The 24,755-nt window shown below is 42.0% G+C and overlaps 2 protein-coding genes across 4 annotated transcripts in view; both read left to right on the plus strand.

The window, feature by feature from the left end:
- The first annotated feature begins 5,903 nt into the window (after positions 1-5,903).
- spdl1 (spindle apparatus coiled-coil protein 1) lies at positions 5,904-17,838 on the plus strand. The gene is made up of 14 exons (XM_030739788.1): positions 5,904-6,037; positions 7,748-7,909; positions 8,054-8,230; positions 8,506-8,700; positions 9,190-9,339; positions 9,765-9,863; positions 10,014-10,124; positions 10,214-10,354; positions 13,727-13,833; positions 14,542-14,662; positions 15,658-15,724; positions 15,818-16,000; positions 16,122-16,197; positions 17,548-17,838. Exons 2-14 carry the CDS (start codon positions 7,748-7,750, stop codon positions 17,693-17,695), a joined length of 1,737 nt encoding a protein of 578 aa, XP_030595648.1. The 5' UTR covers positions 5,904-6,037; the 3' UTR covers positions 17,696-17,838.
- A 2,137-nt stretch (positions 17,839-19,975) lies between these two features.
- sil1 (SIL1 nucleotide exchange factor) overlaps positions 19,976-24,755 on the plus strand; it is a 74,558-nt gene continuing 69,778 nt past the window's right edge. The window contains exons 1-9 of one of the 3 annotated variants that reach the window (XM_030739824.1): positions 19,976-20,108; positions 20,298-20,581; positions 20,772-20,875; positions 21,713-21,866; positions 22,407-22,512; positions 22,661-22,766; positions 22,915-23,001; positions 23,134-23,229; positions 23,651-23,772. In XM_030739824.1, coding sequence (XP_030595684.1) covers positions 20,777-20,875; positions 21,713-21,866; positions 22,407-22,512; positions 22,661-22,766; positions 22,915-23,001; positions 23,134-23,229; positions 23,651-23,772 — 770 coding nt within the window. In that variant the 5' untranslated portion in view covers positions 19,976-20,108; positions 20,298-20,581; positions 20,772-20,776. Of the gene's footprint in view, positions 20,109-20,159; positions 20,582-20,771; positions 20,876-21,712; positions 21,867-22,406; positions 22,513-22,660; positions 22,767-22,914; positions 23,002-23,133; positions 23,230-23,650; positions 23,773-24,755 lie in introns of those variants that run through there. The other 2 variants (XM_030739826.1, XM_030739825.1) reach the window with 2 other exon arrangements.

A 24,755-nucleotide genomic window follows, 5' to 3' on the forward strand; every position in this document is an offset into this window, starting at 1 on the left:
CTGGAGCACGTCAGCGTCTCCTTTATCAGGCTGTGGGACGGTAACCTTAAATGTTTTAATGGACCCATTTTAAAGTTTCAGAGCTCTAATGTGCAGCCAGCACCTCAGAAATAAGCAGCAGCACCGAGAGATGAAGTAATTGACTGGAATTAAAATGCTTATTTTTTCTGCTCTGTGTGCTAAATCACCAGATTAATGACTTAATACAGCATTCATCTCACTGCATTTTACTGTTTATATATATATATATATATATATATATATATATATATATATATATATATATATATATTATATATATATATATATATATATTATATAATGTTGGTTATAGGTTTGTAATCACCATTTGATCATTTTTCTCTGGTGTTGGTGTCATAGGGATCAGGGATCGTCAGATCACCTGTCAAACATCCCTTTTCACAGTCACAACCATCGCAGTCATGCTGCTTACTTTCAGCGTTACTCGATGCACTGAGGTGTTTGTCGCTAGTAGTCAATTAGTTTATCTCCTCTGTCAAAAGTGTCTCAATACTGCAGTATGTATTTATTTAGAGGTGCAAAAACTGCCTATGTTGACAGGCAGGACACAATTATCACTGCATTTTTGGACTAAATGACAGTGGAAACAGCTCTCCCAGCCCCCACAAACACAGACATTCAACCCCAAACATTCCTTTTTAAATTTTGACATTTTTTCATCAGTGTGTCTTAAGATGCAGTAAACACCTGACGCCTAGCCTGGCTTTCATAAGACTGACAATAAATAAATTAGCACATTAATAATATCATTTATAAGGGTTATATAGATCTTCTATCACCAGTTTTACAAATCATTTATGGGCTGCATCATTTTAAAATGCAGTAAACTGCCTGCAACAAACCACATTCTTATTCTTTTAAATATAAACTGTGCACGCACAAAGCGGCGCTCAAAAAAACAAACAAAAAAAACAAAACAGTGTCCACACCTTTGGATAAAATCAGTTAATACTGCGTATCTCTGATAAATCATTACAGTCATTTTAAGGCAAAAAACTACCTTTACACACAGCTAAGAGTGTGAATAGTGAAATGTGAGAGCATGGACTCTACTCAGGAGAAATTGGCCGCAAAAAATTAAGCAACAAAAATTGAATATCAACTTGGAAAACCTTCAATTAGGGAATTCACGCAGTAGTTTAGATGCCATTTATTGCTCTTCTAATGTCCTGTTTTCTGGAAGGCACCATGAGCTTTGCCACCTTGGTCACATTTACAGTACAACCTTTTCCCTGCCTCCACAGCCATAAAGTTAGCACTGATCTAATCTGCTTTCATTTGGTGCTTCAGTACTCTGTCAACATCTCTAATTTCTTTATATTTAACAGGAAATAAATGCAGACATTTATTTAAAAGTGCAAGCATACATGGAAATACAGTTTATAAGGTTCAAAACGGACCTTGAAAATCACTATTTGGTATGACCACCTTTATTCTTCAGCAGTCTGAACTCTCTGAGGCAGCTTTCTCTAACCTCTTTCAGTAGTCTTCAGGAACACTTCTCCAGGCTTCTTGAAGCTCTTCTTTGGATGTTTCTGCCTTTTGTTCCCTTCTCTGTCACGATGCTCCCACGCTGCTTCAGTAATGTTGAAGTCTGGGCTCTGGGAGGCCACTCCAACACTGATAGTGTTCCAGTGTGTGTTTTTCTATGCAGCCATGTTTTTACTGCATTGGCAGCGTGTTTGGGACTTTTCTGTGATCAGAAATTCATTTTGACAACATCTCAAGCACCACTGGCTGTAATGCAGTGTATCGTGCAGTGCAAAATGTCTGAATGCTTAAACTGACTGTAAAGTTTTAGGCATCTACTTGACATTTTCAAGACATAACTTTGAGTAAGCTTTTATTTTTTTAGCAGGAGACAATATTTCTGCATAAAACCTATCAAAACAACTTCAAACTGTTCAAGTCAAAGTTTTTGTGAAGAAAGCGCCATCTCTTGGTGACACTCTGGACTCACCACACTGACTGATTTGACTTTGACTGATACACACACACACACACACACTCAAAAAAACAAACCAAAAAAAGGGCCAATGATGTATTAAAAGACTACCAACCAACAGATACCCCAGCCTGTAGCTGATAGCATAAATGATTTTTTTTCCTTTTTCAGTTTCCTGCCTGTTTACGCTGCATGCCCGGGGTACCTGTCAATTCTGACCTGAGTGACCTGGAGCGGTGAGCTCTAAAATGTACAGGCAGCTGGTGCAGGGAGGATAAAGCAGCAGGAATGTGTGCTCTCTCTTGGTGAAGCAGTTAAAAGCCGTGTGTCAGCATTTTGGTCCATCTGAGGAGGAGACAGGGAGGAGTGGCTAACACCAGCATACAGAGAGCTACAGTAATCCAGCAGAGTTGTCACAAAGCCACAGATCACTGCTTTAAAGAAAATGTTTTGTCTCAGCTGGAAGAAGCTGGATTTGACCCCTGCGCTGACCTGACCCTGCAACCTAAAACTGATCCATCATAACAATAATGGAGCTTGAGCTGTTTAAACTGAAGCTCTGAGCTTGAGCTGCTGCTGACAGGTTAGTTTGATCCTCTCAGCTGCAGACTGACTGCTGTTTGAGGGTTTCAGAGGAAACATGCTGAAATGTAAAAGTGAATTCAAACACAGGCACAGTGTGCACACACATCTGATCTGAGGTCAGCAGGTACAGGTGTTTTAGGATGAGATATTAATGGTTACAGAACAATAAAACAGTAAAAGTGTTTGCTGCCAGCAGAAGAAATACAAACATCAAGGATTAAAGTTGTGTCTAAAGTTGTGACTTTAGGCCCGTCTCCAAGCTACCATTTTTGTCAAAAATCCTGGAAAAGATTCTTTTCACCCAACTAAAGACTTTCCTGGATGAACATGCAATTCTGGAAGTGTTACTGTCTGGGTTTAAAACCCATCACAGCACTGAGTCCGCTCTGTTAAAGGTTTTTAACGATATTCTTTTAGCAACCGACTCTGGTGACTGTGTGGTACTTGTGTTATTAGACTTAACAGCTGCGTTTGACACTGTGGACCATGAGATCCTCATTTCCAGGCTGGAGCAGTGTGTGGGCATCACAGGTGCAGCGCTCCAGTGGTTTAAGTCGTACCTCTCAGATAGAAGTTTCTGTGTGTGCATTGATGATTTCGAGTCTGCCTCTGCTGCCCTCCCTTGGGGGGTTCCGCAGGGCTCCATTCTGGGACCTCTCCTGTTCTCTTTATATCTGCTGCCACTTGGAACTATTTTTCGGAAGCATGATATTTCTTTTCACTGTTACGCAGATGACTGTCAAGTGTATTTTCCACTGAAACACACTGGTTCACGCTCTGTCCAGCCTCTCCTTGAATGCCTTAGAGACATCAGGGGATGGATGTCATTAAATTTTCTGAGTTTGAGTGAGAAAAAGACAGAAATCATGTTGTTCAGACCCAGTGGCACCAGCAGTACCCCCTGTGTTGACCTTTCCTCCCTGGCCCCATATTAGAAATCCATTATCACTAATTTAGGTGTAAAAATGGACCCGACTTTAAGGCTTGATGCTCAGGTGAACGCAGTGGTGAAATCCTGCTTCTTTCAGCTGAGAAGACTGTCAAAAATCAAGCCTCTTCTTTCAAAACCTAATCTCGAAACAGTAATACATGCTTTTATAACATCTCGTCTTGATTACTGTAATGCACTTCTGACTGGAATTAGCCAGGCCTCCATTGCTCGCCTACAGCTGGTGCAAAATGCTGCTGCACGATTTTTATCTGGTACAAGCAAGTGAGAGCACATCACCCCAATTTTAGCTTCTCTTCGTTGGCTTCCGGTTCATTTACGAATCCATTTTAAAATTCTTTTATTTGTTTTTAAGTCTCTGAATGGTTGTGCCCTATTTTATCTATCTGAACTGCTGCACCCATATGTTCCATCTCGCTCCCTTAGGTCAGCAGACCAGATGCTTTTACTTGTTCCGAAGTCGCAACGAAAACTCAGAGGTGATCGAGCTTTGCGGCTCCAAAATTATGGAATGGTTTACCGCTGTATGTCAGACAGGCTCCTTCACTTGCTGTTTTTAAATCTCGTTTAAAAACACATTTTTATTCCTTGGCCTTTGACCCAGTGTGAGACTCTGACTTAAATCTTAACTTTAAGATTAACTTAATTAATTAATTAATTAAGTTAATCTCCTTCACATTTGTTTTATTTCTATATCTCATTGCCTTCTGACCTGTTTTTGGTCTTTTATGTGTGATGTTTTTGTACAGCACTTTGGTCAGCCCTGTTGTTTTTAAAAGTGTTCTATAAATAAAGTGGTATGGGTATGGTATGGTGTCTATGATACTAAAAAAGCTCAGAGCCTCCCAGCCAGGAGGACCTATCGATTCCAACCCATCCCCGAGCCGTACTGCCCCCAATGCCCACATCACCCCCAACCCACCCACAGATGCAAAAACGGAGCCCCCACACTGTCAACATGACACCTCCCCACCACCACTACCACCATATCAAGCCACCCCTCCGGAGAGACACGGACAGGTCCACCAGGCCAACATCTACCCTGGGGAACCACAGAGGACCGGACCCCACCAGCACCAGGGAGGAGAGAGACAGCAGGGGATAGGAAGAAGAGATGCAGGGGGCCGCAAGCACTGCCCCAAACCCCCCAAGAACCCCCCCACCCCCACCCAAAACCTAACCAGCCCACCTGCCACTCAACCCCTACCATAGTGTTAATCACCCATACATTCCTTTGAATATTAAATTAAATAATTATAATTTTTATATAAATTATAATTTTACCAATTATCATTACCAATCCAGCCTGCTCCCAACGCCTGTAGTGAGATATATAGTGCTCTACATAGATACAATTATTATGAATCTTATGTGTGTGTGTGCTAAGCTAGTGCTGTGCATTAAAAGAAGAGTGACAAGTGAAGCCAATCCGACCCTGGGGGGAGAACAGAGGGGAAGGGCAGCGCCAACAATGGTATTCGTTGACAGGCAAAAATCAGGATTAGAGTTATATTTAAAGAGTTAATGAATGGAAACCATGTTTCAATAAAATGTGTCATCCTGTTTTTTAGGGAGGCAGAAGCTCTTTCCATTGATATGTGCTCAATCAGGAGATTTAACCAGTGATTAATATTAATCAATTGTTTATCTTTCCAATTAACAAGTATTGTTTTCTTTGCGGTGACGAAAGCTGTGAGTGTGACTTTAGCTTGCTTGGTTGGAAGACTGGTTGAAGTTATTTCACCTAGCAAGCACAAACGAGGAGATAATGGGATTCTGCAGCCCAAGATAGAGGAAAGTTTTTGTGTAACTTCAAGCCAGAAGTTCTGGACGGTGAGCAGAGCCACAATGCATGAAAAAAATAAGTGTCTGTGGTGTTTTGAGTACACTGAGTACAAATCTCAGACTCTGAGAAGCCCATTTTATTCAACATGTGCTGTGTGAGGGTCGTGTTTATAGTAGAAGTAGACACGCCCACCTCTTCATCACCTACAGTAGCCTGAACAACTGGTATGGCTCATCAACTTTATCCCTCGTTAGTTGCTACAGCTCTGCACATTGTTCTTGAAAACTGGTACAGTACACTTCTCTATTCCTCAGCCATCCTCACACTCTCCAAAATTGTGTTAAACAATCTGATCAAAAAGTCCACTGCCCTCTCCCCTAGACATCTGTGGAGGAGGCAGGTAAGGCACGCAGTTAAAACTAAACATTGAATATTTGACTTTTAAAGAAATGTACAAAGATTTAATTACATGTACCTCACTGTGGTGTACAAACTATTGTAGATCTCTTTTCTTTTTTTTTATTACAAGTTAACATTAAAAAAAAAGTCAGTTTATCGCTTTGTATTCACACATTCCAACTGCCTGCTGAGAACTTCCGGGAACTATCATAGGTCATGAACCACGTGCACCAGCCTGACAAATCACCAAAAACTCTCGTTGAGCCAAGCTGTCGCGATAACTGGTGGGGTCTGGATTCAAATCGTGGCGGCTGGACTGATCGTTGACAAGGTATCTTAATGTTTTCCTTTGCTGCTGTCGGTGTTTCTATGTCATAGCCACTCTGGGATCTTCACCAAATGATGCTCAGAGTTATCTTGTTGCTAATCAAACGAAAGTGTCACTAGTTATCGGAGTTTGATATATTCAAATTCTTAACTCGGCAAATAATAGACTGTGTGGATGAATACAAGCAGGAGCTAGTTAGCGTAGCGTGATTTGTTGATCTTTTGTCGCTGATAACATTATGCTTTTACCAGCTGTTGTAGCAGTTGGATACTGTCCCTGTTCAGTGCCGACACCTTTGCTGCTATGGCAGTCGTTAAAATTGTTTAAAGGTGGAACGTTGGCTTTTAATTAATTTGAGGGAAGAAAGTTGTAGTTGTATTGTCTAACGCAGAGCTCTTCAACTCCAGGCCTCGAGAGCCCCAGTCCTGCAGGTTTTAGATGTGTCTCTGCTTCAACACACCTGAGTCAAATATAGAAGTCATAGCAGGACTCTGGAGAACTTGACTGCACACTGAGGAGGTAATTCAGCCATTTGATTCAGGTGTGTTGGATCAGGGACACATCTAAAACCTGCAGGACAGGGGCTCCCGAGGCCTGGAGTTGAAGAGCCCTGATCTAACACATAACTAATTCAAACACGATGTAAACACATCCTAAAGGGCTGTTTTTCTGCCTTTCGTGCAACAGACAGCAGGAGTCAACTATTTCAGATTACCTTTGTAGACTGTCACTCAGATGAGTCCAAGTCTTGTCATTTATTAATATCCCTGTTGTTTCTGAATTGAGCAGTGGAGCTTTTTCTCTTATAAAACATAAAATAAAAACCTAAGAAAGACTATATTGAAAATACAATCCCCCAAACAGAACCCTAATTTAACAGCAGCAAACCTGTTTTACACTGACAGGTTAAAAAAACCTGTGACCACTGAGACTAGACCAAGCACACCTGTAAGTTTGAGTTAGCCTTAATGCATGAACGTTATTCGGCTTCCTTCTTGGAGAATAAAGGATTTGGCTGCTGCTGTGCGGGTGAATTGTGATGGAGAACAACTTTAGTACAAGAACTTGGTTGCTATCTCAAAAATGTCTCATTATTATTAAAGATGATAATTTAGAATTAGGCTGCATGGCGGTGCAGTAAGAGCACAGCAAGAAGTTCCTGGGTTCGAATCCAGTCCGCGGAGCTTGCATGTTCTCCTTGCGCCTGCGTTGGTTCTCTCCTGGTACTCTGGCTTCCTCCCACAGTCCAAAGACATGTGTAGGGTTCTAGCCAGCGGTTGTCCAATCCTTCGATCCTCCAACCTCCTGCAACCATGAATTGGATACGTAGAAAGTGGATGGATGGAATTTAGAATAAAAACAATGTTGCCAAAATGTAAAATTCTGCCACTTTTACACTACAGTGAATGTCTCCATATGATGGTTACAAAATAAAAATATAAAAACACAAGCTCTGCTAAAGGAATTGTTCTCTCTGAGATAATTCACAGTAATTTTTAACAAAGTATGAATGCTGACGCTGAGCAGCTCCAATCTCGTATTGCCATTTGCTCTTAGATTTTAGAGGACCTGGAAATACATTCAGTAAATGGCTGTGAATGCCACCACTTAGCATTTGGGATGCAACTGTTAAGCTGTTGAGCTGCTGGGCTATTTCAGTGACGACTGAAGTGTAGCACAGGCTCTAACACATGTTTCTCTGTCCCTTTGCAGATGGCAGCAGAGGAGGAGATCAAGCTGCTGAGGATCCAGCTCAGAGAGAAGGAGGAGCAGGTCCATCAGGCTGCTCAAGCTGGCCTGGATCTCCTCAACCAGCAGATGGAGCTGCAAAACCGACTGGATGAACAAAGAGTAGAAATGACAAACGCTCTTGAGGTCTGTTCTTTGCTTTTGTGCCATCAACCAAATCCAGATCTTGGTGTCAACAGATAAAAAAAATTCTGCCTTGATGGTCATCAAACTAACTGGATCCTTGTTTCAAACCTCTCTGCCTGTCTTTGTATGATGCGTGCCCCACAGGCTCTTGAGCAAGACAAGTACTCCTTGCAGAAGGAAGTGGAGCTGAAGACTCGGATTCTGGAATCACTGCAGTCAGACTTCGAGTGTGTGAAGAACCAGCAGAAACGGCAGCTCCAAGAACAGCAAGAGCATCTGGAGAGGACTCATAGTATGGCACTCAGTGAGCTTCACAACAAGGTACAGCAGTGTGTGGTCTAATGTGAGACCTGTACTGTGGAGTGACATCAATGGGTGGAAGTATGTTGAACCTACAAAGTTTTCAGTGTTGCGGTGCCTGCTCCCTTTATCTGGATAAATGCACTGTGGTAGCTTACACTCACCAGTAAACTCCCAAATCCTCGAGTGTTTTTTTTTTTTTTGTATCAAAGAAGAGTCAAGTTACACACGCCTCTGTCTGATGAGGGTTGTTAATTAAAGCATAATTGCTGTGATTTTTGTTTGTGTTGTCTCAGATTCTGAGGTTGCACTCTGCTCTGGAGGAGTCCCAGCTGAATGAAAAACAGCTGAAACACAAACTGGAAATGCAGACTGAGACGCTGAACAACAAGCTGGAGGAGCTCCGAGCTCTAAATGAACACACACAGAGTTCCATGACGTCTGAGATGATGGAGGTGCAGGTGAAGATCACAGAGCTGGAGAACATTAAGGTGAGTGCAAAGGAAAGTTGTACAAAAGGCTCGTTCTCGCTGACTGTGTGATAGGACGTGATTTTTAATCGGCACCTTCCTGAGCTGAGCAGCAAGATTAGCAAGCTGCATGTTTGTTTGGCTTAGTTGAAAAGCAAGAAAATAGTTCCTGCGTTAAGCTGTTCACATCAAGGTTTGTGGATTTATTTATTTTTTTGACTAGCAAGGTCATAATTTACAGAAAGAGACAACGCTGTAAAGTTTGTCCAGATGTTTTTGATGCTTTGAGCAACACAAAGCCGGTGCCATCTGTTTTGATTGTGTTTTAGGGCAGACACATTTCCACAGCTGAAACAGGGCAGCTAACACCAGAAATATCTAGATGGATAAATGCCACGAAAGGCACGAAAAAAACCCCCAAAAACATCAATCTGACTTTGGGTGAACTTTACAGCTGAGCCTGTGTCGACTGTAGCTCTTCTTTTACAGTGAGCTGTTTTTGTCTGCCAGGATGAGCTGGAGCAGGAGCTGCAGGAATCTCAGTACAAGGAGCAGCAGCTGGAGCTGACCAACAGCAGCCTGCAGCGGCAGCTGGAGCGAATCACAGAGGAGAAGGAGGAAAGGGAGAGAGAGGCCGTCTCCTGGTTTAATGCATTAGAGGTAAGCTTGTTACCATATTTGTGGTGTTGAAATAAAAACTGTAAAATGTTGCAGTCCTTCTGTTGGTCTCTGTATTGTGTACACTTTTAAGCTGTTTTCTTCATGATGGCTAATAAAAGGCTGTTTTACTTATTTAAATTTAATTTACCTGTTTTGTTTTTTTCCCTTATTGTTTCTTATTTACATACTGTTGCAATCATGGACGCTTACATTAAACATAACCAAAGTTTAAAATAATGAGCTCGGTGTATAAATAATGATCACTTTAGTTTGTTTCAGTACGTTAACCACATCACTGAGCATTTTCCCCCATACAGTTACACTGTTACATTTTAATGTGGATTTCCACAGCAACAGAGTCATCAGCTTAGTTTAAAAAAAAAAAGTCAGTGTGTGTCGTTATGTCTTTGTCTCTGTAATGACAGAAATCTCGTGAGGCCAACAGGGATCTGCAGATCCAGTTGGATCAGGTTCTTCAGCAGGCCCAGGATCCAAACAGCAAAGGAAACTCTCTGTTTGCTGAGGTAAAAAAAAAAATGTCTGTGGAAAGCTTATATTACACCTTTCGTTGAGAGTAACTCTCTGAAAGTCCAGAGCTTTGCACCTGAGAACCTGATTTTAAATCGAACCTGAAAGCTCAGCAGGAATGTAACTGTGTCTGTGTGGTGCTGCAGTTAGAGGATAAACGGGCTGAGATGGAGAGACAGCTCATCAGTATGAAGGTCCAGTATCAGTCACTGCAGAAAATACATGCCTTCAGCAAACAGCAGATGCAGCGCATGAAGGTACTGTGTGATGGTACATTGGGCGTAAACATGGTCTGCTGTTCTGTAGAACTGGCTGGTGACAGTACGGACGTGCGTGTTTTGTGCAGGTGCAGATAGCCACTCTGATGCAGCTGCAGGGGTCCAGGGCTGACCCTGCACAGCTGGAGAGACTGCAGTCGATGCTGTCTGAGAAAAACGGAGAGATCCAGAATCTGATGACCAAACTGCAGAGACTGGAGAAGGTGGAGGTGAGAGAATAACTGAGACAGTGCAGTTGGTTAAAAAGCTGATTGCTAGATGATTCACAAAAACATGATGGTAACCTGACTTGCAGAATGACTTCATTTTCATAAATGATGAGGGCTGTTGGATCAAATCTATTGTCCACCATTGATGTAACATGCATGTGATTACAATGGAGAGTGTTCGTGAGAGAGACTTAACATCTGTCCTTTCACTTACGTGTGTTTCATAGATTTACACAGAATTTTTTTTTTTTTTAAAGATTTATTTCAAATGTTGCTCCGACTTACTAGAAAAAATCCAACCGGACAATTCAGAGGTGCCATCATAACCTTTATCAATTAGCTGTATATTTATAAGTCCATATTTCAAACTGCCAGGCCCAGATATACCTATATTTCTGGTAGTTGGTTGTCAATCCAGAATGGGTGGAAATAAAGGCTTTATATTGTGAAAAAACTGAGAAGTCATTTTAACATTAACTGCATTTTACAGATGCAGTACTCAAGAATTTTTCTATATATTGACAACTTTTGAATTTCACTCAAGGAAAAGTATTTAATTCTTCAAACAATAAAGAAACACTTTGAAACACATCAGATCTCAGTGGGGAAAAAATCATGCTGGATATATGTGCTGATATGGACCAAGTAATGTGTTAGGAACTAAATTATGCCACATCGTTTGATAGAAATGAAAATGATCAACGTACAGAGGCTGAATTCAAAGACACCCCAAAAATGAAAAATGATATGGGAGGCTAGTCCATTTTGCAGAAATTTGATTGGTACTCAGTATATCCTTCCTCCTCCACAAGACCCTTTCACACATAGACACTGGTAAGGGGAACTATGTGAGGGTGCTGTTTGTAGATTACAGCTCAGCATTCAACACCATAGTTCCCTCCAGGCTGGTCTCTAAGCTGCTGGACCTGGGCCTGGGCCCATCCCTGTGCAGGTGGGTTCACAGCTTCCTGACCAGCAGACCACAGGTGGTACGAGTGGGTCACCTCACCTCATCCTCCCTCACCCTCAACACTGGATCCCCCCAAGGCTGTGTGCTCAGCCCTCTGCTGTACTCACTGTACACCCATGACTGCGAGGCCACGTCAGAGTCCAACGTCATCATCAAGTTTGCTGACGACACTGCTGTTGTGGGACTAATCTCTCACAATGAGGAGACAGCCTACAGGAGAGAGGTCTCCCGCCTGGAGAACTGGTGCCAGGAGAACCACCTCCTGCTCAACGTCAGCAAAACAAAGGAACTGATCGTGGACTTCAGCAGGAAGCAGCAGAGGGACTACCATCCACTTGTCATCAGTGGTGCTGAGGTGGAAAGAGTGGACACCTTCAAATACCTGGGAGTGACCATCTCACAGGACCTGTCCTGGACTCATCACATAAACATCACTGTGAAGAAGGCCAGACAGCGTCTCTACCTCCTCAGGCGGCTGAGAGACTTCAAGCTCCCACTCAAGGGGCTCAGGAACTTTTACACCTGCACCATCGAGAGCATCATGCGTGGGAGCATCACCACCTGGATGGGAAACTGCACCAAGCAGGACTTCATGGCCCTAAAAAGGGTGGTTCGTTCAGCTGAACGGACCATCAGAACCACCCTCCCCAACCTGCAGGACATTTACACCAAGCAGTGCAGGCTGAGGGCCATGAAGATCCTAAAACAGCCCAGCCACCCCGGACACTCTCTCTTCTCCCTGCTCCCATCAGGCCGGCGTTACCGCTGCCTGAGGGCTAAGACTGAAAGGTTGAAGAAGAGTTTTTACCCACAAGCCATCCGTCTGCTCAACTCTGAGCCCTAACTGGACCATTATTGCACAATGTAAATATTGTAATTTAAAAAGTGTGTATAGTGTATAGTATATAGAGTATAGTGTATAGTGTGAATTACTTTTTTTTTTATTTTTATTCTTCTTATTTATATGTGTGTGTATATAAGGTTGCAGGTACAAAATACATTTCACTGTGCATTGTACTGTGTATAACTGTGCATGTGACAAATAAACACTATCTTATCTTATCTTATCTAGTTTGTACATCGCCCACGTTCTGATATACGTTCTGCTCCTAATGAGGCCACCAAACTGGTCGTACTGAACAATGTTAGAGGCAGCATAATGATCTCCACAGCTTCTCCAGATCCTTTCACGTCTGTCACACATGCTCAGGGTGAACCTGCTCTCATCTGTGAAACACTCAGGGCACCAGTGCTGGACCTGCCAGTTCTGGTATTATATAGCAAATGCCAATCAGGCTCCACGGTGAGCACACAACCCACTAGAGGACATTAAGGCCCTCAGGCCACCTTCATGAAGTTTGTTTCTGACTGTTTGGTCAGAGACATCGGTGGCCTGCTGGAGGTCATTTTGTAGCTCTGGCAGAAGCACATACCGGTTCTGCTGATGGGTTAAGGACCTTCTACGGCCCTGTCCAGCTTTCCTAGAGTAACTGCATATCTCCTGGAATCTCCTCCATGCTCTTGAGACTGTGCTGAGACACAGCAAACCTTCTGGCAGTGGCACGTATTGACGTGCCAGCCTGGAGGAGTTGGACTACCTGTGCAACCTCTTTAGGGTCCAGGTATCACCTCATACTACTGACCCTAGCCAAATGCAAAACTAGTGAAAAAACTGAAACGATGAGGAGGGAAAAATGTAATTGGGCTCCACCTGTGAAACCATTCCTGTTTTGGGGTTTTTCTCCTTGTTGCCCCTCTTTAATTAAAAGCAAAGCAGCTGAAACTGATTAACAACCCCCTCTGCTGCTTAACTGACCAGAATAATATCCCAGAAGTTTAACTGACTTAAAGCTAAACTCTGATTAGAAACAATATTTAGGGATTATCAAAATCCTTGAATTGGTCTACAACATCTTCTTTAGACTACTCAGAAAGTTGTACTGTAGAAAATATGATTTTGAGTTTCATGTTATCACTGAAGAGGGTTAATGCTTTTCTTTCATTATATGACATATAGGGAAAAGGGAATGATGTGGTATGCACCCCAAGATCCTGGCTTTCCTCCAGGAAGTTGGAACCTTCTTGTTATGAGAGTTCAAGTTTTAATCAGAGCTCTGTGGGAGTCTAAAATAACTATAGCTCACTACATGCATACATACACACTGACTGACTGGGAGCTCAGCTAAGCCTCTCACATAACTTTAGTCCAGCCTGTTGAGCTATTTTACTTGTGAAAGATGATACATGACATCGATATTCAGACACAAACTGAGTGGAGAATATTCAGGTCTATGTAATTAATACCCATCCTAGATTCAGGCACCGAGTCACGTATTGTCTTCTATCCTGTGTGTGTGTGTGTGTGTGTGTGTGTGTGTGTGTGTGTGTGTGTGTGTGTGTAGATGTTGTTAAAGTCTCAGCCAGCTAATCCAGCCACAGCTGACGGCGGTGATGGCCAGGATGAAACGTACTACACCGACCTGCTCAAAATGAAGCTCAGCAACACTGTGTGAGTTTGGCTGCTTCTCCTGTGTAGAGCAGCACCTCGCTTCACTCAGCTGGAGTCTGTCTGAGTCTGTTTTGTGGCAGAAATCCTTTTGAAAGGTGTCAAAAAGCAAATGAGCACGGGCCTTCTGCTGAGCCTAATCCACGTTTAAAAAGTATTCTACATGTTTTATTTTTGTATTATTGTGTAACATTCAGAAATTGTCACTTTTGCAGTGTGAAGTTGTTCTGTTAGTGTGTGCTCAAATATGGGACTTTGCTTTTTTAATATGTACAGTACCAGTCAAAGGTTGTGACACATTGCATATAATTTAACTAGCCAATATTGTTTGATGTATCTATAAGTAACCACATTAGATTCTGATACGTTATGATGGGAAGAAAAGCCGGTGAAAGTTTCAGGCTTTTATCTGTAAAAGATTTTAAAGTATGAAAAAAACACGCTGGAAATGAGTCGATGGGCCATAGAGCAGGGCATCTAATAATAGGAAGGCTGGTGGTTCGATCCCTGGCTGCTCCAGTATCCTTGGGCAAAATGCTGAACCCTGAGTTGCTCCCGATGTGTTCATCAGAGTGTGTGTGTGTGTGTGTGTGTGTGTGTGTTAGAAAGCACTTAGATGTAGAAAGTACTTGTGTGTTTAGAGCATTCCTCCAGTGTAATTCCTTTGACGTGATGGAGACACAACTCTGTGTGTGTGTGTGTGTTTCTTAGTAAGGATGCAGAGCGCCTGGGAGACGAGCTTTCCCTTCAGAGGATGAAGTCTTTGTCAGAGAGTCAGAGAGCTCTGGAGCTCGAGAGGAAACTCTTCACATCTGAACGGCTGCTCAAACAGGTAACGGGCTGCTGTGCCCACCACACTTTCCCAGCCTGTGTTTCACTAACTTAAGTAACTAAGTGCAGTTTCTCAGTCAGCATTTCTTTCACATTAGTCGACATTCACTTGCTTGCTGTTATTTGATTTGATTTATTAGGTTATTTACTCACATTATTATTTAACTGCACAATAAAGCGCACAGTATGTGTCACAGTGTGTGTCACCTGTAGAATAAAAACAAAAAGCAGCTGATTTAATAACCCTACAGTATTAAATATGTTTGATTAATCTAGCACTGTGTAGGAGTGCATCTCATTCTTCCATCTCAGCATGTAATAGTGATGTGAAATATCTGTTAATACATCACATGCTTAACAGCAGTGAACAATATAGTCTCAAGATTATATCAAGGATATTTCAAGGAAATTTGTAATGATATTTCTGGGAATTATTGGGGGGAAATACTGAATGGAAATACACACAGCATAAATGAAATATGTTTTGCAATATAACACAACTGCTTAGTTTAACAGCAGCAGTAACTACAGTAGCCTGCACAGTACTGTCACATAATAACATTAAAATCAAAAAAATATTTTCTACCTGGGATGTTGCAGCTCGAGTCGAGCTTTTTAACCAGTTTTTACCCCCATCAACCACATCAGTAGGTTCCATCCGTGGCTTCCTGTCATATGAAGGGCAGCTAGCGAGGTGTGTGCTTGTTGTTGGTTCTCCGTTGTGCTCTGCGTAGCTTCTTTCCTGACAGTCATCCTTGTGCCATCTCTTTTCTTTCCAGTGGAAGCAGAACAAATAAGACAAAATTTAGCTACATATTAGCCCTGATTTTTAGCCCCAAGCTAAAGAAAGTTAAAAGTATTCAGTCATGCAAACAGATGCAAATATAGCTGGTTGATGGAGCAGTGTCTGGATACTGTCGCACACTTAATGAGCTTTGTACAAGGACAAAGCATTTGTAGAGCTGTTTGATTGGATATTTCCATTTCCTGCTGCAGGCTCAGAGTGACAAAATCAAGTTGCAGTTGCGAGTTGAGGAGCTCCAACACAAATATGAGCCAAAAGGTATGTAGAATAGCAAGCTCACTCTTTGCCCATTGTGCGCCTGTGTTGTTTCAGCTCTGTAAGTGTGCTGTTTTCTTCCATTTCTGCCTGCAGAGGCAAAGAAGAATCTCATCCAGAAGAGGAAGAAAGAGAAACTTCCCGTTGACATCACACCATCCTTGGAGGAGACACCGCTCGGCAGGGCCGAGCAGGTCGTTGCTGTGATGACGGATGCAGCTGGTTGTGAGACTGCAGACCCTGAGGCTGACACATGTCCTCCACGGAGCTCCACAGCAGGTGTGTAGGCTGGGAATCGGTCACAGTGACATAAAAACAAGTCTTGGAATTTAGTTCAGTACCATTTCCGTATTCTCTCTACAAGGACATTAAATGACAGAAGCATCATTCACTGTTGCAGGTCCAGAGGCTGAGCCGCGGCCTGCCAAGTGTGTGAAGATCAGTGGAAACGAACCTATTGTGATTCCCAACCCCAGGTATGTACTGTCAACACTGGGAAGCAGTACAGGGTGGATGATGCTCCCAGGATATGATGCTTGGGAAGGTAGCTTTGGCTTTAGCCGTGGCTTCTCACAGACATCGAGGTAGTTCATGTCTTACTTTGGTACGTCACTGCCAGCTGGAGCCATATTTATTTATTTTGTTTCCTGGTAAAAACTGTAGGAGAGATTTTGAGTTTGAATTTGGCTTATGAAGTAAAAATACTTTCATTTCCATTCTTTTGTTAGTCCCTCATTTAACTGATCTTTACTTGATGTCCATATGTGACATAAATGATGCTCCTCCTGCATGCTGCAGCCCGACTGCACTGATCCAAAATGGTGAATCAAGTGCTTTTTGTGATTTAGGTGTCAAAGAGCTACAGTTTTCCAATCATATCCCGTGTTGTGATTCCTCTTTTTAATCTTTTTGTTTCCTTCTGGAGACGTCAGCTGGAGTTTATCGCTCAGTAACATTTCCTTTGGTTGGAACAGCTTAAAGTTCCATGTGTTGGTGAGTCCCTGCTTAACTGAAGAAAAGACTTTTGGGATCATTCACTTCACTATAAAATCTATTGTGCCTCACTTGCTGTGTACTCTACATACTCTATGACAAAAATCTCTAAGCATTAATATATATTTAGTAAAAATTAATGATTATTGCACATTTATTGCACTTGTTGTTTAGTTTAGGTGAAATGAGTAAAATATGTTATGTCCAGTCAGTTCTCTGGGAAAATAGTGTCAGAGACCATCTGATGTGTTGGATCTGAGAATTTGATTAAAAATGTTCCACAAATGAATAAATTCTTTAGCTCAGTTCAGTGATAGTTTGGTTGATGTAACTCACAATAGACTAGGATCTATTTGATTAGATATTCTGCTGATGTGCTGAGAAATAGTGTTGGGAGTTCAGTGCTTCTGGTCCACAGTGTGATTCTTGCTTTATTGTATTGATGGGGCAAATTTGGGTTTCTTGATTATTTTTTTTTTCTTTTATAGCAGAGGGCAGGAGTTGAAGTGACCACCTGCATAAGGACTTTGTGCTGTTTGTTGTATTCCTTTCATTTCATGTTCTGTCATATTGCTGCAGTGAACGTAAGGACTGGGAGAGGGGGCGTCTTTGTCTGGTTCCTGGTGAATTGTGAAACTTTGATTATTGTGATCCGAGGTGAAACGCGCGGTGTTCTTATTTGTGGAGGGTGCTGGATGGAAATGTCCTGTTTACTTTGTCAAATGATTTTTCTTCGTCTGATGATCGTTTAGGTGACTAAATAGAGACAAAACTGTAACATCAGGTGCCGAGCGAGCGGTAACTGGATCGTGTTTGTGTGTTTGTGTTCTCAGCTCTCCTTCAAGCGACTGTAAGGAGAAAGAGACGGAGGAGAACCAGCAGCAGAATAACCGAGAGGAGAGGAGGAGGAAACAGAAAGCAGTTGAGATGATCCACGTCAGTTCTAACAGCAGTATGGAGAACCAGTGCGCTCAGCAGTAGGACTCGTCTGGCCCGTACTCGATACTATAACACATGTAGATGCTGCTGCTGTAACAGCTGATATTCTTTTAAATCTGTTCTTACCAATAACATGTTTTTGTTCTACAGTTGTATCCACACATTTAACTCTATTAAAACAGTTTCCAGCATACGTGATCTGAATTTTTTCCAAAACATTATCTTCTAATTTATGTTTAACTTCAATAAGGATATCCTCACATCATCTTCTCACTTTATTATGCAGCGCTCATAGCTGAGTCAGTGACTGTAATGCTGAAGTACCTCAGAGCAGGATGTTTCCAGCAGTGTGCTTCAGTTTCCATGAAGCTCTTCTAAACACTAACTGGTCCGCCCAACAGTTAAATGATACATTTTAAAGCCTCAGGTATGAATTTATATAAATGTGAGTTAATGCCAATTCACCAAACTCGTCTAACAGGCATACCTATAAAATCCACTGAGAAATATTTAGGACTCCATGTATCCAAAGATTCTGTTGAAGGGGAAAATAGTGTGGAAAGTCATGGATAACTGCCAATCCAAACTCAACTCTTGGTCATTACGTGATATCAGCTTACGAGGTAGAATCTTTCTAACTGAAACAGAAGGTATTTTAAATTGTATCTACACATCATATCAATGGTAATCTGTAAGAGAGCCATCCAAAGACTTACTCGGGTAAGTTTTGATGGTATTTGGAGAAAGAAAGCTCACATAAAGTATTGTTAACCAAGGAATATAAGAAAGGGGGCCTGAAAGCTACTGACTTTGATTTTATGAACAGAAAACAAAGTGGTCAAGACCCTTTTTAAACACATGACCTTTGTTGACCTCTGTGTGATTTCATGATTCAGAAGCTCCTTATTAAATGACCTCTCTTTCACCAGCAGGTCCTTCTATATGGGAAACTTCTTTACCCCTCATAATACACCATCACGGAACAATAAACACGAGATACAGTATGTTACTGTCAGGGGCAGATTGCTGTACAACAAAGAATGAATAGATAAAGGCATGTAGTCATCAGTTATTTGACAGCACTTTAATATCCCACAGTCCTGTCTCTCCTCATCCTCCAGTAATCTTAATCAGAGGCCGAAGTCACAGCCTTCAAACAGAACACTCACAAATGTCTTCATCACGTCTCACAAAAGCTCAATCTCACAGAGCTCTCCCAAAAGTGCAATTTATATTTTATGGACTAAAAACCTGAAAGCTCCAGTTTCCCCAAAAGCAAAAGAAATTAATTTAAACATATTAAATGGAATATATCTGTTCAGTGACTTGTTGCACCTGCAAGATGAAAAAGATTATTTTTTGGTGAACATTATTCTGATTCCAAGGAAAACACACAAATCCAAACTTATGAACTTGATCCCCAAATTCTGTGCAAGTTTCAATGAGTTTCTATCATATATGTTAAACTGTTAAATACTCCACGTATGTTAGAGCACAGGCATCAAACCAGTGTATTTCTAATGTTTTTACAGCTAACGATGTTTGTAATTGTTGCTGTGATGATAAATGTCTACAATAACCAGATCCTGACATGCAGATATAACATCTGCAGGTTTCTGAATTAAAAACATTTTTTAAATCAATTTAAGTATTATTGATGGCAATGTTTAAGACAAAAAGAGCAAAGTTTGCAAACCAAAAAAATATACTGCAATAGACACTGATCTGCTTCATTTTCTTTTCTTTTTTCTTCGTTTACTAAAATTATAGATTCATGTTTTAGTTTTTATATATATATATATATATATATATATATATATATATATATATATATATAAAAGCTATTTCCAACTTTTGTGAAGTGCTTTCTTTATAAATTAAAAACAAAAACAAGGAGGGCAAGAAGCACAAATGCAAAAAGAGACTGATGAGCAGACAGCGGGCAAACAGAAGGGCTGGAAGATCAATCAGTCTTTATTTGTACGGCACCAAATCACTTGTCACAAGTACACTGAGAGCTCACCCTGACGCTGACTGGCAGATACAACGCTCAGCTGATCTGATGAGCTTTACTGCACCCTCAGGAGGAATCATCAGCCCTCTTTTTTGTTTTTTTAATTATTATTTTTTAGCGTGATCAAGTTATGCGGGTACAGCATCAGGCAGCAAACTACCACGACACGCACGGCTTTTTCAATACTTGGCAAACAACAAACCCTGAGATCTAAATATGAGCATTCGCCACAGGGTATGTATGTATGTCCAAGTACATGTACAAGTTAAAAAAAAAATAAATAAAAGAACGAAATAACAAAACAACGGAAATGTTTCCGGGGAGACAATAACGTGACGGAACAGCTGCGGAAGAAGGACTGCGCTCATCTATGACTGCGCTGAGATACACGTAAAAGAAGCGGAGGGTTCTTCAGTGTTGTGAGGGGAAAACAAGATGCAGGTGATGCTGTTTTGTGCTCTTGTTTGTTAGTTTTTGAAGCGTTTTTTTTTTTTTTTTAATTGGCCGGGGCTTTCTTTAGTGCGTGTGTCCCCTCAGGGCCACCGTATTTTGCCTTTATGGTCATAGCAAACTGCGGTTTTAGCTTAATGTTCTTTTTTCTTTTCTTTTTTTCTTTCCTATGTTGAACAGACTTGTGCCGTCTCCGTCTGACTGTAGGCCACCAACAGCTGCGGTATCATATTACATATTACACTGTGTAGATATATAACACTGGACATCAGCAGGTGTCATAAATACTGCAGCGCAAAGAAGACAGCTTTACGTGGACCAATGAGCATTAAGCGCAAAGTGGCAGAAGCTTTCGGATGTGTGCGGGAACTGTCAGAGTGACTGCGTGGGTTAAAGGGGGTAAAGATAGCGAAAGCAACGCGCATCGCTTCTGTTTCGCTGTGACCCTTTAAACACCAGAACAGGTGCGTTTATGCTAACCTCAAACTGTGTCGGGAACAGTTAACTGTCAGCTTATAGTATTACTTATGTACTTGTGTGTGTCGCTTAGTTATATTTGGTAGCCAGTCTGTGATCTCGCCGCTCACGCACAGCCCTGTCATATGAGGACAGCTGAAAGTAGCTGTAATACTGACATGTTTTCCTGTGTTTCAGTCACCATGACGCTGATATCCTCACATGCTGGAGGAGCCTCATTCATCATCGTGTTCCTCGTAGTGCTGCATTGCTGTCACATAGCTAGCATCCTTGGCCAAAAGGTACGTTAAACAGATATTCAGGAGGATGTCATGTAAAAGTAGACAGAGACATCACCTGATTCTCTGCACCTGATTTGGCAACAGGCCACAGTTAACCCCGGTATTCTCACATGAGGGTAAAATCTGAGCTGCTGGGTCAAAGCTGGGTTGTAGAAAAAACTTTAATGTGCACCTGCACACTTGATTCAGCTGCAGCTTGGATCTGACTGAATTTTCTAGTATGATTAAAGCTGTTACCTTTTAACTGAGATCGCTCTCACTGGTAACAACCAACTGCAGAAGTGGAGTCATGAGTGTTTTCTATCCCAGAACAGCCCAGTATACCATACACAGGAAACATTTCTCAACAGTGAACCCTTCAAAGCTGTTCTTGCAGAGTCAAAGAATAAAAATAAGAAGATGCAAATGAGCAGAATGTGTCTCCTTGTTTTGATCATGTCTTTTGTTCTGTGCACTGGGTTTCAACCTCATGGCAGCCTGAGGCCTTACTGGTCCGAGCTGCGTGTTCTCCATGTACTCATGTGGGTTCTCTCTGGTTCCTCCAGCTTCCTCCAATAGATCAGTCACATGCTTGTTAGATTATTTGGTGACCAAACTGGAATTACATGTGAAAGGGAGATGGAAAATCCCTGAGACTAAAATGCCATACATGCTTGTGTCTGTGTGTGAAAAGGTAGATGTGACTTGTATTTTGAGTTGCTTTGAGTGATTAGTAACACTAGAAAAGTGCTCTACTTCATTCCCATGAAGTCTACAAATGAAGCATGCAGACTCTTTGCTTGTCATTAAACCAAGGAGGTGCTTAATTTTCTTCCCATCCTGTCTCTCTGTTTCTAGTCTGGAGGTGCTTTAATTGTGGTGGAGAACACAGAACATGAGGGCAAAGGAGGTGATGAAGAGGAGGAGGTGACAGTCGGTGATAGTGATGATGATGACGAAGGGGATTTAGAGGTGGTCCAACCTACTGAGCAGTGGCAGACACTTAAACCAGGTAATGTCCTCAGTTTTTTTTTTTTTTTCTGTTCATTTCACTTTATTCTCTGGTTCTGAAACCTGCCATTCAATTCTAAAGTAGATAAAACTCTGTATAATCCAGTGATCCACATAAAGATCGACCATATGTGTGAAATTTGCTTGTGCTTTCATGTAACCTCACTATAAGATTTTCATTTTCTCTGATATTATGATTTAATATAGTTTAATGCCAGTGTTTGTGACAACAGTATGTGCCAGTTTGCCCATATTGCTGTTCCATTAGTGGTCACTTTAGGCTGGTTCCTAAAGCAGCAGTCCCAGTGACTGTCTCCATACACATCCATGTTACTATTTAAAATTGGTTCTTTGCTAAGTTGTAAAATGATGGGGAAAAAAAAAAATCCAAAAATGATGATGCTGCTTACTTATGCTGTCCATTTTCTACTGCTTATCTGGGTGGCAGAAGTCTAAGAGCTTATAAATATGACAGTCTTCAGCAGTTGTGTAGTTATTTTGAGTAACCTGCAATTTTAGACTTTTGTGTACACACACACAGGTCAGGCAGTGCCACCAGGTTCCCATGTGAGGCTCAATCTGCAGACGGGTGAGAGGGAGGTCAGACTGGGAGAAGAGCAGCTCAAATATTGGACACAGGAGCACAGGTGGGAGTTCAGGCTCACTCTGAAGATAAAAATGACCAGAGGAGGTAGTTTATTCAGCTGTGCTTCTCCCAGCAAAGTGCGCTCAGTAGGAGATAGTGGCAGGAAAAGACAAAATAGGAATGCTGGCAGTAAAAGTGTTTGTTTGCAGGGAGAGAGAGGAGATCCAGTCTGCCATAAATCCTGATGAGCTGAAACGAGCCATGAAGAAGATAAAGGAGGACTTGAAGCTTGCAAGCAAAGACACAGACCAGAAGGTAGCAGCACAGCTCATGAAGGAAATGCCGCTGTTATACTTCTGCTTATGTGTTGGCAGCAGCTTTTAGAAGGAGAAGTAACAACACATGCACCTTTGCACATATGATACTTAACTATGTGTCTCCTCCACTTGCTGTGTGTTTGTAGGACTCTGTGGCTTCTCAGTTTCGTACAGTGGAGGAGTTAAAGAAGGACATGGCTCAGCTGGACCTGCTGATGGAGACGGATGTTCAGGTACACCAGTAGGATATAGGATTATAGGATCTTATGTATGTTTGTGATGTGATTTTTGAGAGTGCTTTTATTGTGAAAAGTTACTGCATTTAGTTTCTGCTCCAGTCAAATGAAGTGTGTTGCACTGTTTAGATAATGAGGCGCCTGCTGGACCAGTTCAACAGCAGCAACTCCACTACTGAACAGAGACTGAGCATCCTGATGGAGCTGGAATACCTGGTGCACCAGGTAACACACACACACACACACACACACACACACACACACACACACACACACACACACACACACACACACACACACACACACACACACACACAAGTGTGTTTTTCTATCTTTGTGGGGACTTTCCATTGACTTCCATTCATTTCTACAGCCTAAACCTTACCTTTACCCTTTTCCTAACCCTAACCATCACATACCTAACCCTAACCTAAACTCAATTCATACCTTAGCCCTAACTCTGACCCCTGACCCAAAAACAGTCCCCACAAGTAGCAATTTCCTGACATATACTACGTTGTGGGGACCAAATTGTCCCCACAAGGTATTATAAACATACACACACACACACACACACAGTGATCCTTCCCATTACGTTTAACTTCCAAGTCTCTAACCCTGTATACATGCTTCTGTGTGTGTGTAGGTGGATAATGCTCAGACCCTGTGCTCCATGGGGGGGCTCAAATTCATCCTAGAAGGTCTGAACAGCTCTGACTTCAGATTACAGGAAGGCTCCGCCTTTGTCCTGGGCTCTGCTTTGGCCAGGTAGGATTTTTAGAGTCGGCTGAGCTCAATGCTCCGAATGCATCACTCTTTCCAGAGGAAGCAGTTTATGTAGCCGTACAGTGGGATCTAATATATGATCCCATCACTCAAGCTTTTAAAATCAAAACGGCTAGGTTTATGTTTTGATTTTTTTTTTTTTTTTTTTTTTTTTTTTTTTTTAGCCTGTCATGTCTGGTAGATCTTGCAAGCAGAACTGTGATCTGAATGCGTTGTTGTGCCAAACATATTTGCTATTTCAAGATGAGCTCTATAGGTTCTCAATAGGCTCTTCTTGTTGTTGTTTTAACCCTTTATTTTATTTATCTGAGTTATTTTTCCACATACTATGTAACAGCCAGAGCTGACAGGCTGAAGAAGAGGAAAATAAAGAGAAGAAAAAGGGAGAGAGAAAGGGAGCAAAAAAAAAAAAAAAAAAAAATTAAAGCCGCAAGCGGCGATGAGCGGGCCCTCGCACCCGGCGCGCGTCGACCCCTGGCGCGCTCCAGCCAAGCCGCGCGTCGACCCGTGGCACGCTCCAGCCGAACCGCGCTCGGAGGTTCTCGCAGACGAGAGAGTAGCTGGCTCACCCGGCTGCTGACGGCTCAGCAGGCTAGCCGTACTTCGCGTCGATCGTCTCCCGCTTCCAGTAGGTGGCGTCGGTGAGTGCCCACTAATTAATATGTCACAATGCTCTATGTAATGCCTGCAGCCATCAATGAAACTGTAATGACCATAGGATGATGAGTATCAGTGTCCTACTGATTTCCTGTTGCCACTAGGTGGCGTTATGAGTGTGAAACAAAGCTGATAGAGGGGTGTGTCCGGTCTCCCTTACCCTCCCATTAAGCCTGTGAAGTTTGAGGCAGATCGGACAATGTATGTCAGAGATGTAACAATTTGGTGCACTGTGGTATATGAGTAAAATCCCACATTTAGAGGGTTGCTACGGCAACACCGTTCAATATTCTACAAAACCATGAATA

This window comes from Archocentrus centrarchus, chromosome 10 (genome assembly GCF_007364275.1).
Source record: "Archocentrus centrarchus isolate MPI-CPG fArcCen1 chromosome 10, fArcCen1, whole genome shotgun sequence".
Classification (NCBI taxonomy): domain Eukaryota; kingdom Metazoa; phylum Chordata; class Actinopteri; order Cichliformes; family Cichlidae; genus Archocentrus; species Archocentrus centrarchus.